This window comes from Esox lucius, chromosome 18, assembly GCF_011004845.1.
Source record: "Esox lucius isolate fEsoLuc1 chromosome 18, fEsoLuc1.pri, whole genome shotgun sequence".
NCBI classification, from domain to species: domain Eukaryota; kingdom Metazoa; phylum Chordata; class Actinopteri; order Esociformes; family Esocidae; genus Esox; species Esox lucius.
Genome location: NC_047586.1, coordinates 4,126,909 through 4,145,000, shown reverse-complemented (window position 1 = coordinate 4,145,000; position 18,092 = coordinate 4,126,909). Strand labels below are relative to the sequence as shown.

Here is an 18,092-nt window from a genome sequence, read left to right as displayed (position 1 = left end):
TCACCTCACAACAAACAGACCAAAGTCAGCCCTCCCCACATCTCCTCTAGCCTCCTTTCCTCCATCTCACATCTACCTTCCTCTCACCTCCTCCCCTCTCTTCTCCTCACCTCCACTCTCTGTACTTTCCTCTCACCTCCTCCCCACCCCTCTCTTCTCCTCACCTCCACTCTCTGTACCTTCCTCTCACCTCCTCCCCTCTCTTCTCCTCACCTCCACTCTCTGTACCTTCCTCTCACCTCCTCCCCTATCTTCTCCTCACCTCCAGTCTCTGTACCTTCCTCTCACCTCCTCCCCTCTCTTCTCCTCACCTCCACTCTCTGTACCTTCCTCTCACCTCCTCCCCTCTCTTCTCCTCACCTCCACTCTCTGTACCTTCCTCTCACCTCCTCCCCTCTCTTCTCCTCACCTCCACTCTCTGTACCTTCCTCTCACCTCCTCCCCTCTCTTCTCCTCACCTCCACTCTCTGTACCTTCCTCTCACCTCCTCCCCTCTCTTCTCCTCACCTCCACTCTCTGTACCTTCCTCTCACCTCCTCCCCTCTTTTCTCCTCGTCTCCTCCCTCGGTTCAAGCCTACTCTCACCTCATAGTGAATGATAGTTTCAAATGATTTACATTTCCTCTTGTGGTAAGCGGCTGAGGAGACCAGCCACAGCAAATCTCAGGTTATAGGTCTACTGAAGGAGAATGGCAGTTGTGAGTGAGAAGAGTCTGGAGTGGTTTAGGATCAGCCAATCAGAGGCCTAACCTTAAGCAAAGTCATCCAATCAGAGGCCTAACCACACTCCTAGTATTACTCTACCCCCCCCCCCCCCCAGGATAAGTCTCATTTATAATCCTCTCCTGCTAACAATGGGAGTGTATGGGTGTGTACTTTGCTCTGTTCGGCCCTGTCCTGTTGGTCTAAACCTCCTGATATCTACGCAGTTTATCTCACGTTAAACACACATTAGTCTGGTTTACAGTCTGCGATAATGGTTTATTTAACCTTTGTTTAACCTTGATTATAAACCTCTTTCTGAGCCAGGGAGTGGATTTATTTTTGCATTACGAAGCCATTTGATAACCGTACAGGTATTTCACATTGAGAGCCAGCAGTGTGTCAAACGGGCCTTCTTGTCAGGAGATTCCTCAGTTTTCCTTCAGGCAGGGCAGTTTCTCTCTAACCGTTAATGAGTTAAAGAGTGGCCAGTCCACAACAACATCAGAAACAATGCGATTCCAACTACACCCATCCTGTCATTGTGCCACCCGTCCATCAACCCCACCCACTGGCACCCCACACCCAAAACGAGGCCAGCATGCCCCCAAACCCAGGGAGGCGTGGGGGCTGACCAAACACAGATATGGGGTGGGGCGGGGGGGGCAGTACACGTCTCCTTTCACCTCCATCTGCATCCGTCATACACACACACACACACACACACACACACACACGCACCAAGACGATCCGGGGACCCGCAGAGAGACTCCACAGCAGTGCTTCTCAAACCTCTCCCGGGGGCCCCCAGCTGGTCCGTGTATCAGATGTATTCCAGAGCAAGCACACCTGAATCAACGGGTAAACTCATCATCAAGCCTTTGGCTATGCTAACAGCCTCTTCATGAAAACCTCAGCTTCTCTCCATCTGACACCCTCCCCTCTCAAACTGGGTGTATCTTCCCAGAGAGAGACCGTGACCGTCTCTCTGACCTTTACCATCCCTCTGACCTTTACCATCTCTCTGACCTTTACCATCCCTCTGACCTTTACCATCCCTCTGACCTTTACCATCCCTCTGACATTACCGTCTCTCTGACATTACCGTCTCTCTGACCTTTACCATCCCTCTGACCTTTACCATCCCTCTGACCTTTACCCCCTCTCTGACCTTTACCATCCCTCTGACATTACCGTCTCTCTGACCTTTACCATCCCTCTGACCTTTACCCTCTCTCTGACCTTTACCATCCTTCTGACATTACCGTCTCTTTGTCCTTACCATCTCTCTGACCTGACCAACTCTCTGCTTTACCATCTCTCACCCTCTTAGAAGAGAGACAAAGGGAGAGAGAGAGCAGTGGAGAACAAGACTGGGACAGAAAAGACAGACAGGGAGACAGAGGAGACAGACAGGGAGACAGACAGGGAGACAGAGGAAACAGACAGGGAGACAGAGGAGACAGACAGGGAGAGAGAGAGATTATATATGATTACTAGTGCCCTATGTTGTGACTGAGGTCAGACCTGTATACATCATCAGTCTAGTCTAATTGAGTATCTCTGGTCTACAGCCGGGGGTGGGGGTGTATTCCCTAAGCTATCCCCATGCCCCTCGCCTTGAGGAGATCTGAAATGTAGGGGGGGTGTGTGGAGGTTAGGGAATGGAGGGCTGCTGGGTAGGATTGAATGAGCTGGTGGTGGTGGTGGGGGGGGCACAGAACTAATCATGATCAAGAAACCGAAATAACTTTGCTCCCCGCGCCCACCACAGAACGGACATCAAAGCAGAAGCAGAATTTAGATTTAGCTACAGTCCTTCTACAGTTGGTTTCCCAGGGAATATGATTTCAGTGATTACATCTAGGCCTGGAGGACATAGACAGACACAGACAGACCGGCAGCGGGACAGACAGACAGACAGGCAGACAGACAGAGAGATAGGCAGACAGGCTGACAGACAGGTGAGGTATGCTTCAGTGCTCAGAGAGGCCGTGTTTGTGTTTGTGTGTGTTTGTGTGTGTGTGTGTGTGTGAGTGTGTGTGTGTGTGTGTGTGTGTGAGTGTGTGTTCTGTCTGACACAGCTCTTGACATGGGTGGAATCAGAAGCTCTGAGTGTACATCACACTTAGCGCTCACTAACCTCGACACTTCAGATGGAGTGTGTCTCACTGCATTACGCATGTGTCTGTTTGTGTGTGTGTGTGTGTGTGTGTGTGTCTCTCAGAGCTGTGCCTATGGGTGTCACTCGATGTTCCACCTCCGCTCTCTCTCAACTGTGTGTGTGTGTGTGTGTGTGTCAGTGTGTGTCTTTATGTTGTCGATGTGTGTGTGTATGGCATGTGCAGTCAGGCAATTTCACAGACACCTTAACAACCACGGCCGAATGGGGGTTTCACACACACAGAGACAGTAGTCCCCCAGAAAACAAACGTTTTTAAAATCTTTACCGACATTCCCGATGTTAACCTTGACAATCAGAAGGCTCAGCAGAGGCTCTAACACTGGTCAGGTTACAAGGTACTTGGGGTTAAGTACCTTGCTTCAGGGCACAACTACCGGTGTCCTCTTTTACTGGGCTCTTGCTGCTAGGCAACCAGGGGCATACTGTTTAAAGGGGATTCTGGGAATTTTGTCCGCTGGTAGTTAGTGGCGCTGTGGAGCCAAAACATGTCACGGAAAATTGTGAAGCATGTAACTAATGTGCCGATTTGGGCCCGATGTCATTAAAACCACTCACTCACATACTTGGAGTTTACTGCTTGATGAGGTACGACAGAGACCCTGCAGATCAGGCACAAATAAACAACATACTCACAGTATCTTCAATATGTCTAATTACTGTGTCAAAATGGAGAGGAAACAGAACCATGGACTCGCTCAAGAACGTCTAATAACGACTTCATTTAACTAACTGAGCGGATCCTCTATTGGATTGCAAGAAAGACGTGTAGCAATGGTATGGGACTCGATTCAAATCAACGCACCAATGAATAATCACTATGAATGAATACTGGGATTTGCCTCCAGTGACTAGTCAACCAGAACGAGAGTCCAGTGGAGTTTGCCTCCTCTGACTAGTCAAACAGTATGAAAGTCCCGTGGGGTTTGCCTCCTCTGACTATTCAACCAGAGAAAAAGTCCTGTGGAGTTTGCCTCCTCTAACTAGTCAATCACTACGAAAGTCCTTTGGAGTTTGCCTCCTCTGACTAGTCAATCACTACGAAAGTCCTTTGGAGTTTCCTTCTCTGACTAGTCAATCACTAGGAAAGTCCTTTGGAGTTTGCCTCCTCTGACTAGTCAACCACTAGGAAAGTCCTGTGGAGTTTGCGTTCTTTCAACACGTTCTCTTTTGAATTCTCCCAGCTGACCTTCAGTTACCCAATGGGTCCCAGGTAGCCGCGCGTCCTGGACCATAAAATAAAGATTTGTCCAGTCCTTCCACATCTTCAGACGTGAGTGTGTGGGATGAACGAGAGGTAGAGACTTTTTTTTGTGGGAGAAAAGCGTGGACCCTGAAGCTTAGTTGATGAGCAAACGGCGTCAGCATGAGGCTTGGAGAGGCCAAGCGGTTTGGCCCACCTCAATCCTAACACACTCTTTGTTTTTACATTTACATTCAGCAGACGCTCTCATCCAGAGCAGCCAACAGTTAGCGCATCCTTTTTAAGGGAGCTAGGTGGAACCATCACACAACTCAACAGTAGTAAGTATATTCTACTCAATCAGTAAGTTATTGGATGAAGTCAATGCTGGAAAGAAGACAATGGAAATAATTAAATAGCAAGCACTAGGCCACGAGCAACAGAGTGGGCGGTGGTAGTTATTTTCGGGTACTCTGTGAAGAGGTTTCAGTCGGGCAGAGATTCGGCCATCCTGGCCTCAAGGGGAAGCTGACCCATCTCTCCTACCTTTCATCAGTGTCCAGTCTAACGAGACATAAGACAAATTACAGCAACAGAGGATTGGGGCGGGCCCACTCGTGAGAATGACAGGCCCGACAGAATCCGACGCTAACGATCCAACTCAACAGAGTTTCACAATCGCCATAAACCTTTCGGAGCGTTGTCCTGTTTGACTTGGCTCCGCTAAACTGCTCCATCACTCCTCAACACTCCGGTTTAATCATTCCATTATTTTCAAATAAATCCTTTTCTTTCCTCCAACAGGGGCTGAATCCCAAATCCCACCCTACACTGCCCCCTACATGGGCCCCTGGTCAGGAGTAGTGCCCTAAGTAGCGGAGGGAAGGGCCTGCCAGCTGGGATTCAGCCCCGTCTGAGGAAATAAAACCATATATTGCAAACTAACCGAATGATTAAAGGTGTTTTGTATGATTTAAACTCCACTGGCAGTCACAGACAAGACCTAAGTAGGACCTCTGACAACTTTCGCTTTCACACACATCCGTAGCTGTGAAAATAGTCAGTTTCCACGGCGAAGAATGTGCTGGAGAGGAGAGGGGTAAAACCAAAGAGAGAGAGAGAGAGAGAGAGAGAGAGAGAGCTAGGCGGCGGAAAGAGAGAGGGAGGGAAACGGAGAGATGTGCCGTGGGTCAGCCATCTAATTCACGCTCTCGCTTTCTTAACCCTCCCTCTCACTACAGATGGCTGTCGGGGCTGGGTGTTTAGTAGAGACGGGGATTGAAGCGGAGGCCAGCAACTTCAATTATAATTTAGGGAGTCATTCATCCCACGTTGGCCCTTGTGCCATTGTGAGCCGGGGTCCTTTGAAATAGGCTAATTTGAAAGACCTCAGTATTGGAGAATGTGACGGGTTTGGCAGTTCAACCCAGGTTAAAGAGGATATTGGGTTTTGGGGGTGCAGGCGGATGGGAGGAGGTGGGGAGGGAGGCGGTGGGGAGTGGGGAGTGGGGGGGGGGGGTTGAGCGGAAGACTGCATAGAAGAGGCTGACTCACTTGAAATTAAAAATAGAGATAGACTAGAGGATGAGAAATCAATTAATTACAAATTGAATTCTTAGCACTCTGGTGTTGAAACGCCTTTGTTGTGTGGGATGGAGAGATAGTTCCTCATTCCACGACAGCTAACCCTAACCCTAACCCTAACCCTAACCCCATTTCTGATCTTAACCTAAACATCCTGACCTAACATGACCTAACGTAACCACTCAGCTGTTTTGTCCAGTTATGATAAGCCTCTCAACTACCAGTACAAACCCAGACACTCTGTGTCAATGAATATAACATGACAAGTCCTTGGCATTTCTGAGTTTAGAGAGCACCGCCTGTCTTTCCCAGAGTCTATATCGATCTGCTAATTAACAGGCTCTTTTACATGGAGGCTTCTGAAGTGCCAGGCTGACATTACTCCGGGCGCTGGGTTTTTCCTTCATCCGGTGGGCAGACGAGCGGGTCCAAACCCAGCAGGACCCTGGCCAGTGCTACGCGACCACAGGCCCGGGCCATCAGCACAGGCGCCACTCAGCCCCCAACAGCCCAGATATAGCCCCATCTCCCCTGGTGACCCTCACAACAGGGCGCCAAGCAAGCCGCTGTTACACAGTCACACACTCATCCGGGCCTGGAATATATACCACACACACACACACACACACACGGATGCACGCATGCACACACAGACCAAGACAGTCGTGTGCCATTCAGCAGTGATTCGTTATTTTGAGCGACCGGTTTGATGGAATCATTTGTCTGAACGGCCGGGAGCAATGGGTCCTAGAGCAGATCAATGGTGGGATCCAGACAGGGTTAGCGTATCTGTTCAGACTTACTGTCAGTGTGAGTCTCAGTGTGTGCAAAAAGGCTTGCATACATGCCTCAGGATAAGACACTGAGCCGCCTAATGGCATGCCCGAATACCTTTACTGAACAGACATAGTGAATATCCCTGAAAGGAAGAGAAAAGCCTCAGATGTCACTGGGTGACGGGCAACACAGAAAAGGGATGTGCGAAAGAAGTCTACTTTTCTAAACCGGATATATTACTCTCACGTAATATTTACGTGCAAACTACTAGCACAGGAATTAAAATGTGCTTTAATATCTTAAACAGTGGCAGCGGTTATAAATGCGTTCAGATTGCGAGAGTTAGGGAGTCACCCTGTTTAGCTTATTTTCATCCCAGTCAGCCCTCTAACCACAGTATGTGGGTCTGAAGAGAAAATCGGCCATTCGAGGAAGTTTGTGCAAACTTGGAGGACGGCGTTCTAGCCTGAAAGAAGGTGAGATTGCTACATGTTAGCGCATACGCGAAAATGGTCACTATTGCAATTACAGAAGGTCGAACATGTTGAACGGGCATAATTAAAAAGCCTTGCTGACCGACAGCGTCAGTCAGAGACCACTGCCCAGCCACAGACAGTAACATGATGATGACAGTCTGGATTTGTTGCTGAAACGGGAAAGCAGTTCTGTTTGTGTGGCAGGAAGTCAGCGTAGAAATCATTGGGATTTCTTGACTGCAAAACAACAACACCAACAGCAACATCAAAAACACAAAAACTGTGTTTATTTGACAAAACATGCAGAAGATAGTGTGGGGAATCACGTTATCATCTAAACTGCATTTAAAACAATAATCTACAACAGCGACTGCAGTTCTTACAGCTGTTTCAAATTGGTATACGGAAGCAAAAGTAAAAAAGTCAGTAAGCGTGACATGGAGGGGGAAGGGGAATTTACCATTCTGCTCTTGTAATTCATCTAACGTCCACAAGGGGGTTCTGTGTGTCCCACCTTTAACTACGCCCTTAAACATTAGGTCCCCAGGACGGGCCCTACAATGTAACCCCTCAGCCTCTTCTTCACACTCTCCTTCTGCCATTATAACGCTGTAGGATGCAAGATAAATCGTGGGTGACAACAGAAACACCCAGAAAAGGCAGCCGCACAACCAGGTGTGCTACACAATCACAGGCTAGGAAAACTGGTCCAAATCAGAGACTGAAATGAACCTAGACCTTCTCATTCCAAATAACAGACTGCAATGAACCTAAACTGTCTCATTACAAACAACAGACTGCAATGAACCTAAACTGTCTCATTACAAACAACAGACTGAAAAAAACCTAAACGTTCTCATTCCAAATTAGACTGAAATGAACCTAGAGCATCTCATTCCAAACAACAGACTGAAATGAACCTAGAGCATCTCATTCCAAACAACAGACTGAAATGAACCTAGAGCATCTCATTCCAAACAACAAACTGAAATGAACCGTAGACCTTCTCATTCCAAATTACAGACTGAAATGAACCTAGACCTTCTCATTCCAAACAACAGACTGAAATAAACCTAAACCTTCTCATTCCAAATTACAGACTGAAATTAAACTAGAGCATCTCATTCCAAACAACAGACTGAAATGAACTTAGACTGAAATGAAACTAGAGCATCTCATTCCAAACAACAGACTGAAATGAACTTAGAGCATCTCATTCCAAATTACAGACTGAAATGAACCTGGACCTTCTCACTCCAAATTACAGACTGAAATGAACCTTGATCCTTTTTCTCCAAATTACGGACTGATATGAAACTTGACCATTTAATGAGCATCTTTTTTAAATGTCTACCAGACTCATATGCCTCCAGATATTCCCGTCCTTTATTCCTGCCTGTCTCCCGTTTCTCTCTTGGGACGGATGACTGATTTATAGACAGTGATTGGTACAACAATCCTTTCTCTGGGTCTGAACTGGTTTGATTGAGAAGGGCTTTTTGAACCTTTCCTGGCGATGGATCTGGAGTCGTGGTAAACATGTTTAACTTCGGAAGGATTCTTCCAAGACAAAAAAAGGTTTGAGAATCACTGTAGCAGGGGTTAGGGGTTAGGGTCACGTATGTGCAGATATGTGCCCCATGTCATGAAAACGATGCGCTTTCCAACTTGTAATTCCATGGCTAACTGGGTTTTGACAGTGATCCTGCTCATGGACCCAGGTGTTCAAAGCTGGTAGAGGCAAAAGCAAAGAAGACTCAAAGCTGTCATCGCTGCCAAAGGCACTTCTACAGAACTGAATAACGAGCCTGAATACTGATGTACAGTGCATAAGGTATTTCAGTTGCTTTTTAAATTGACAGATACTTAAAAAAGTTTCTGCCTTGCCATTAGGGGGTATTGAGCGTAGATCGGTGGCAAAACATGATAATGAACATAATCAATTACAAATGATATTGTAAACACAACATATTGTGGAGAAATCTAACGTGTCTGACTGCATTCTGGAGGCGCTGAATATACATGTCCCTTATATGCAACATAATGCAGAAATCTCTCTGGTCCAACTGTGTCAACGAGTGGCTCGGAGTGGCCAACCTTCAACACAGCAGCCATCTGACTACACAGAGGAGGAGGTCGGTTGTCAGGAACACTAAATAATAAAACATGAATAAAACATTCAATTGATTATTAATGAGATATAATCTATTAGCCCCCCTGTCCTGGAGCCCCTGCTCTGTCTCTCTCCTGGCCAATGTGGCAAATAAAGATCTGGTACACCTCTCTCCTCTCTCTCTGTCCTTCATCCCTTCTCTCCTCTCTCTCTGTCCTTCATCCCTTCTCTCCTCTCTCTCTGTCCTTCATCCCTTCACTCCTCTCTCTCTGTCCTTCATCCCTTCTCTCCTCTGTCTCTGTCCTTCATCCCTTCTCTCCTCTCTCTCTGTCCATCAACCCTTCTCTCTATCCCTCTCTCTTCCTAACCCATCCTCTCTCTTTAACCTTTCAATATTTCAAACCCTCTAGCGCCTTCAACCTCTCTTACTCCTTTAACTTCTCCCCATGTCCTGCTGTCCCCATTTCAGTTGTCGGTGTGTGTTTGTGTGCTTGTGTGTGCGTGTGTGTGAATAAGAAACAGTGTCATCATACTGCCAGGTATCTGCTGTTGGCTGATGACAAGCTGATGGATGGACAGGACACACACACACATCAGTGTTCCTGACAGTGTGTGTGTGTGTGTGTGTGCGTACGCTGTCTTCTCCACCAAACACTCAATGTGAGAACCAACATTTTCTTCCTGTTATCACCAGCTGTCATGACTGAAGTCATCCTACATGCACATTACAGAGGCTCCTCACCCCGTCCCTCCCTCTGCCTCTCACTCTCACTTCTCCTCCTTCCCTTTCCCCTTTATCGGGGTGTAACGTGTGGGCGGCAGATCACAAAACCAATCCATATCACGGAGGAAGGGGGGGTGGGTGGGGGGCAGGAAGGCGGGAGTGGGAGGTTTGATTGAGAGATGATCAGACCCAAAGTGATGACAGAAAGGTCAGAGCCATCATCCGTCACAGTGACACAGTGCTCCAACCCTTCCAGCAGTTGTTCCCCGTTCAGAGAGAGTGCAGTAAAGGCAGTTATGTCCCAGCCATCTCCCCAGGATGGTATTCCACATCTGGTCGCTGATACCTTTTCAATATGGCACACTGGGAGTCGGGAAACATATTACACCGCAATTTCTTCTGGTAGAAAACGCACACCAACCTTTCCTTTTTTTTTCTCCTCCAGAATCTGAAATGTCTACATTTCACCATGGACGATGGGCATCTGAAAACACATGCGTTGCCATGCCAACCTGGTTAAATCAAAGCAGGCAGGTTGGCCCGGAGCGAAGAGAGTGGCGGGTGAAGGGAGGAATGGAGGAGGAGAGGAGATGCTACTCCCCTCACTCTTATTGGAGTGAGGTAACGCTGACAGGTTTGGCATAGAGCCTGTTGGGGGGGGGGGAGAGAGACCCACTTAGTTGGGCACTTGGTTTGGTCCCCATTTGATTAATGGGCGCGTGTTTCGCCGCCCCCCCCCCCAAACCCCAGGACCCGCCTTAACCCTAGCCAGGCCCCGCCCCACCCCTCTTCAAGCCACACCTCTCCCCTCACCGGTCCCCACCTCCCCCCTCTTCATATGTGTGTGTGAATTGTACAGGTCTCTGTGTGTGTAAATGTCATTTTTCTGTCCTTAAAGATTCATTTACAGCTTGACTCCTAACTAAAATAAAAAACACACCAACGCTCAACTGGAGAGAGAGAGAGGGACACAGACGAGAGAGAGAGGGAGACAGACGAGAGAGAGAGGGACACAGACGAGAGAGAGAGAGACACAGACGAGAGAGAGAGGGACACAGACGAGAGAGAGAGGGACACAGACGAGAGAGAGAGAGACACAGACGAGAGAGAGAGGGACACAGACGAGAGAGAGAGGGACACAGACGAGAGAGAGAGGGAGACAGACGAGAGAGAGAGGGACACAGACGAGAGAGAGAGGGAGACAGACGAGAGAGAGAGGGACACAGACGAGAGAGAGAGGGACACAGACGAGAGAGAGAGGGAGACAGACGAGAGAGAGAGGGACACAGACGAGAGAGAGAGGGACACAGACGAGAGAGAGGGGGACACAGACGAGAGAGAGAGGGACACAGACGAGAGAGAGAGGGACACAGACGAGAGAGAGAGGGAGACAGACGAGAGAGAGGGATATAGGCAGAGAACGAGTACAGAGGGAAGATGAAGAAAGAGAGGGAGATGGAGGAAGAGAGAGAGGTAGAAAGGAGAAAGGAAGTGAGGAAAGAGGGAGAGAGAGGGGGAGAAAGGAGAAAGGAAGTGAGGAAAGAGGGAGAGAGAGGGGGAGAAAATGCAGAAACTACAACAAAGAGTTGAGAGAGGAAGCAGAGGAGTCAGTATCACTGAACAAGATAAAAGTTCTGCCCCTCCCTTTCTCGCCCTCTCCCCCCTCTCCATCCATCTCTCTCCCCCTCTCCCCCCTCTCCATCCATCTCTCTCCCCCTCTCTTTCGCTCCCTATCTAATCTCTGACTGTGGACTTTTCACTTTAATCCTTGTTATTCGACACGACTATCCCCACAGCACAACAATAAACTGTCTGTCAGAGGACACTTAGATCAGTACAGAGGTCAAGTCTTCTCAGCGTCCCAGTCATTAGCTGGGTTCTGTAAGAGCGGGGGATATAAACTGTTTGGAAGTCCACATATACATTCTACCCCTGCTAAAACATCAGGCTTCTCTCCTGAGGAAAAAAGAGAGCGATCAGAGGATGTGGTGCCAGGATCTCCCTACACAATATGGGACTGTTTTCCAGTGGGGCTTTTCATATCGTCCTCGTGGCAGGTTTTTGGCTCGCCACCACAATATTGAAAGACTTTTTTTCTCCCTTTCTTCATACGGGGCCACACGATGACAACCCTTTGGCCGAGGAACAAATAACATTTAAGACTTATTTTATTTCGCTTCGGGTAAACTTTGTTCGAAGTTTTGGCAGTTGTGGAGTTCTGTGTGTACGTTACATAGAGAAGGGTCCCTTCCATTCATTTTCATGTTAAAGACAGCTTTCATCACTGACTGTGTATAGGAGTTGAGAGACTCCCTGACTCGTTTGTTTGCTTGTGGGAGCGTGCACGTGCCTGCGTGCACTTTATTTGTGCGCATGTGTGCTCTTGGGCTTACAGGCTAACAGATCTACGGCGCTCTAAGGACACAGTCAGCCCACTACTGCTCCAGTTTTTTAAAAGTTTTTTCTATTGAATTATTCTCATTGATCTGATATTAGGAGCTGAAACAGAGGACTCTGGATACAGCCACGCAAACACCAGCTGGCTCTGCCAACTCTACTGGGCATGCTCAGAGCTGAGTCCGGTCATACATCGCCTAATCTCTGGGGATTTTATTGGGGTATCGGGGCATGTGAAGCGCTTGGCGAGAAATTCACTGTGTGAAAAAAAGAAAACGGCCTTTGTTAAAATAAGTGTGATTTATAAATGGACTGATAGAAAAAGGGTGAGGGGTTAGAGGTCCTACCTGCTCTGGGGTCATGCTGAGTAGCTCTGTCTCCCAGGCGGCGTGTTGAGAGCGGTGATAGGAGGAGGGGGGGGTCAGGCCCTGCAGAATCTGGGGGTCTCTCTCGTGACACAGGTCTCTCAGGTGACCGATATACAACTTTAGCTTACTACGGTTCTGATTCAGGTCCAGAAGAGGAGGGATGATCTGAGAGAGGAGGAGAGAAGAGAGGAAGAGGGGAGAGAAGAGAGGAAGGGGGACAAGAAGGGGGAGAAGGATGGTTATGTATATCAAGATGAAGAGACAGAGTGGCGCAGGTGAAAGTTCAAACTGAATACAGAGCTGATTTGGTTACCATGCAAAAGAAACACAACATCTCACAACACAACATCTAAAAACACAAGATCTTACGACACAACATCTTACGACAGAGGGACACAGCTAGTTAGGAATGATTTTGGGTGTTTCTATGAAATCTGATGCTGATCTGTGGTAGGCTGGGATTGTTCACTGTCTATGGTGCTTAACTGAGATAGAGCTATAAAATACATGCCAATTCTCACCGCAAATCACTCCACGGTCTTAAAATGTTTTACTTAACGTTTCTTCAAAACAATTTCAATGGTAGAACTAAAGAAAAATGTGCCCCCTAGCTAATTTCATATGCCCCTTCAGTCAATTTACCCCACAGCCAGCCCTGCTAAAATCACATGGAAAACACTGGAAATCAATGATGATGACTTGGGTGCAAATGACAATATGCATGAGATAGAGAAAGACATGCCGGACGTTGATATACACTCAAAGTGTTGCAATGGCAAGGCAAAAGAATATGTCTGCTCCTCATTGGTCAACTCATGGCAACTAACCACCAGTCATTCGATGGGTTCAGTTCATTATGGCACCAACGTTTTAAAATGTGCGGCTACAGATAAAGAACATATTAATGTATCTCCCAGGACACTGTGACTAACCCGACCTTTGCCTTTAAAACACAGACCGATGTTTTGCAACGGGGGAAGAAAATATGCGTTTCTCACTGGACAGGCCTCTGTGATTGGTTAGTGTGGGTGAACAGTGCCAGGCTTAAGAACAGCCTTGATGCTGTCTCCTCCATTTTCCAAACACAGTGTGTGTGTGTGTGTGTGTGTGTGTGTGAGACACGGTGAGACAGGCTGTGTTGGCTAGACACACGACAGACGTGGGCAGGACCATGTAGGGAGATAGGAGGCTGAAACCAGACTGTGTGCTCATCGTCACCCTCCCCCCTCCCCCTCTCCCCCTCATCCCCGTCCCTCACACCCCCTCGTCCCTAAACACGGCCCTCCCCGCACTCTGAACGGATTGAAGGCTCCTCGCCGTGCGACGGCGGCGCCAGCGGTTTCGGACCGCGGAGCGCCTCAGAAGGCCCTCGCTGGGGGTCGACTGGTGCCGACTAACGAGGGGCGACCATTCAGAAGAGACGATCAGTGGAACTTGTCCTGGTTAAATAACCAGAGGGACTGGACTGAGCCCACACCGAGGCGTGGCAGGAATGGCTCCTCACGCCCTATTTAGCGTCCCAGGGACCAGGAAGCTCTGGTGAAACGTAGCGGACTCCAGAGGGAATAGGGCGGCGTTTGGTGTTTAGGCAGAGAGCTGCGGAGGACAGAGAATACCTCCTCTGTTGTTAGCATCTGTACTCGAGCACAGAAATAGCAAGGATCCCTAGTTACAAGAATATACATCCTTAAAGGGGAGTAGAAGACTGACATGGAAAAAGAAGGAGTGAGTGAAAAGAAGAGGGGGAGAGGATGGACGGAATCTGATTTCGGCTGAGGTCTGTAGTGGCCCAGCGAGCAGGAACATTTGTATCCACACACTTTATTAATTCTTATTAGCCCATGTATCTTTTCCACAGCCCAATGTTTTTCTGTTATGGTTGGCATGGCAGGAGCAGGCGTGCATGCTAGAGTGGATCAGGGTAGGAAAAGGAGGGAGAGATGAAGGAATGAAAGAGAGATGTAGACCCAGAGACATGTTCAGAACGGGCGGGAGTTACACTGGGAGACAGACGTGCAGACAGACAGATAGACATGTAGACAGACAGACAGGCACACAGAAAGACAGTTAGACAGAGAGACAGACAGACAGTTAGACAGACAGACAGTTAGACAGACAGACAGGTAGACAGACAGGCACACAGACAGACAGACAGTTAGACAGACAGACAGACAGGTGGACAGACACCCACCAACAGACCTGGCATAGCAATGCTCAACCACTGAGTAACACAGGACCTCGCCTCATTCTTCAGCCAGCCCTTCTCAAATAGCTGTTTAAAACATGGGTGAACACCACTCACAATGCTCTCTCCACACACTCTCTCTCCCCCTTCTCTCCCCAACCTCTCCCCCTTCTCTTCTCCCTCCATCTCCATCTATCTCTCCTCCCTGCGTCTCCATCTATCTCTCCTCCACTATAGCATCATCGTTCCCCGCACCACTAAAGACTAATGTCCTGTAGGGCGGGACCCCCATCCATCTACCAAACAGGCTAATGGCTAAGTCAACAGGTTCCCTCACTGGCACTCGGCTTTGTCCCAACCATAAACAACCTCCAGTGAGAGGTGACAGGAATGCTGTGTGTGTGAGAGAGAGTGTGAGAGAGAGAGAGAGAGTGTGAGAGAGAGAGAGAGAGAGAGAGAGTGGGTATAAACTATGGCTGAGCATCAATTCATTTATGCCAGCTAACCAAGCGGTACTGTTCCCTTGTGGCTCAGAGGGAACAAGCCCTGAGAAAATGGGGAAGGACTGGGGAAGAGAAGGGGAGGAGAGGAAGGAGAGGGGGAGGAGAGGAAGGAGAGGGGGAGGAGAGGAAGGAGAGGGGGAGGAGAGGAAGGAGAGGGGAAGAGATGGGGAAGTGAGGGGGAGGAGATGAGGAGAGAAGAGGGGGAGGAGAGGAAGGAGAGGGGGAGGAGAGGAAGGAGAGGGGGAGGAGAGGGGAAGGAGAGGGGAGGAGATGAGGAGAGGGAAAGGAAAGGAGAATGAGCGGAGGAGAAAAGAGGAGGATAAAGGAAAAGGAGAGGGGACGTAGAAGAGGGAGATGAGGAGGACAGGGGAAGGCAGTATGTCCATTCAGTATTCATTTGTCATCAGACAGAGAGAAAGAGACAGAGAATAAGACACAAAGAGAGAGAAGGCAAACACTATGGAGACAGAGAGGGGAGGAAGATGGTGGTAGAGAAATGAAAGGAGATGTATTCACAATGTTTGGCAATGTAAACACATGTCTCCCGTGCCAAAAAAGACCTTTAAAATAAAATGTCATTGACAAAGAGAAAGAAAGGGATGGAGGGAAGGCTGATATGAGGTCATTATCTCCTCTGAGAATCAATCAGTTCATCAGGCACCTGCTGATACGCCTCTCAGAGAAGGGCATTTATCAATACCATTACTCAGCCAAAGGTGTGTGTGTGTGGGTGTGTCTCCATGTGTCTTTGCGTGTGTATGTGTGTGTGAGTTTATGTTTTACATGTGCAGGCAGGAACACACACACACTCACACACATATATATATATATATATATACATTTACACACACACATATACACACAGTACCAGTCAAAAGTTTGGACTCTTACCCATTCACTGCTTTTGACTGGTACTGTGTGTATATGTGTGTGTGTGTGTGAATGTATATATATATGTGTGTGTGTTCCTGCCTGCACATGTTTGCCCATGCCTATAGGGGTACATGGTTTTAGTGAACTCCTGACTTCGCAATCTCCACAGCCCTGGAGCTCAGGCCCCTGGAGGACACATTCTTGGCCCAGTTTGGTTCTCCCTGGCTGGGAAGGATCCACATGGAGGGGCCCTGGTGGGGCTTGGAAGGCTTGGAAGTTTGCACAGCCAAATATCAGGGAACATTTCCTCTCCTCCTCCATCTCTCTCTCTGTCTGTCCCTCCCTCATTCCATCCCTCGTTCACAGTAGCCAGGTTTGGCTGTACAGCGGTCACACCCCAGCCACACTCACACAGTGGCCATAACTGAAGCTTTTATGAAGCTCTCATCTTACAGCCACACACACGTGTTCAATGCAGAACTACGTGGTTGTCAGAGTAAAAACACACACACAGCGATAAAGGGTGGACTGCGAACTGTCAAACCTACTGCACACACACACACACACACACACACAGACACACACACAGACAGACACAGACAGACACACACTGCCATCATCCTGGCCTGCCATCATAAAGTGCTCTTCAAGAAAAAGACAAATCATCCGCTCCTCTCAAAAAACTGGAGAGAAAAATGGCCGCAAAGTAAGTGGAGGTGGGGAGGGTGAAGGAGAAAGGAGAGGGAGAAGGAGAGGGAGGGGAGAAGGAGAGGGAGGGGAGAAGGAGAGGGAGGGGAGAGAGGATGGGTGGGAAAGACAGAGACATGGAGGGGAGGGAGGTTAGGGACCATTTTTACTTACTATCTTGGCCTAAATCACACACACACACACACACACACACAGACACACAGAAACAGACACACACCACAGTGGATATTGCTAGCAGGTGATGTGAGGTGTTTTTAAGTGTGATCCTCCATTTGTCTCTACTCCCCCTCCAACCACGGCTCTCAATATCCAAACACTGCTGTTCGTGTGTGTGTTTGTGTGTCTGCGTGTGTGTACGCGTGTGTGTGTGGGTGTGAGATTCTCATCTACAGAGCCCTGTGCAGGTTTGTAATATTCTTCCATTACTTCCTGTTTAAATAACACTAGAAAGATTTTATACAACATGATTCATGAACCTACAGCTGCTTACATTTTCCACTGGTCATGTTTACCTCGTCCATATTGATACGTTGTCCTGAGCCAGTTTCACCGAGCAGGAAAATACTTCAGTAGCAACAGGAAATGTTATGTGTTATGCAAATTGTGATTAATGGACATTGATGTCACAGGCTTGTACCTTATTTCTTTGGGGGAAATCAAGTCTGACATTTTAAAGGCCATTTGAGAACTAGACAACACTAAGTTAAAATGTCCTAAAATTTTTAACAACGATCAAGCGATACCAGACAGAAATGTTTTACAAGAATCAACACGTATGTCTGAGAATACGCGTCTGTGTGTGTGCACGCGCGCGTCTGTGTTTCTCGGACAAGGGATACAATCCCTCAGGGAAGATATTCCAAAGTTAGAGTCCGGTTACGCAGCCCCTAGGAAACCTGTTCCAACACTGTCACAAACAAGGCTCGTCTCTGGGCCCTAAATGCCTTTCTCACACTGCTATACAAAAGGAGAGGAACGGGAAGCAAGTCTGTCTCCGTCTTCCTGACTGTCTCTCTCCGTCTTCCTGACTGTCTCTCTCTGTCTTCTTGACTGTCTCTCTTTCTCTCCGTCTTCCTGACTGTCTCTCTCCGTCTTCCTGACTGTCTCTCTCTGTCTTCCTGACTGTCTCTCTTTCTCTCTGTCTTCCTGACTGTCTCTCTTTCTCTCTGTCTTCCTGACTGTCTCTCTCTGTCTTCCTGACTGTCTCTCTCTCAGTCTTTCTGACTGTCTCTCTCTGTCTTCCTGACTGTCTCTCTCTCTGCCTTCCTGACTGTCTCTCTTTCTATATGCCTTCGTGACTGTCTCTCTCTGTCTCTG

At 48.2% G+C, this 18,092-nt stretch overlaps 1 protein-coding gene across 14 annotated transcripts in view; it reads right to left on the bottom strand.

Moving 5' to 3' along the window:
* LOC105024897 (ELKS/Rab6-interacting/CAST family member 1) overlaps positions 1-18,092 on the bottom strand; it is a 254,096-nt gene that overhangs the window by 7,561 nt on the left and 228,443 nt on the right. For 10 of the 14 annotated variants that reach the window (XM_034287688.1, XM_029114443.2, XM_034287690.1 and 7 more), the window contains one exon: positions 12,486-12,671. In XM_034287688.1, the coding sequence (XP_034143579.1) occupies positions 12,486-12,671 (186 nt within the window). Of the gene's footprint in view, positions 1-12,485; positions 12,672-18,092 lie in introns of those variants that run through there. The other 4 variants (XM_034287692.1, XM_029114448.2, XM_029114449.2 and 1 more) reach the window with 1 other exon arrangement.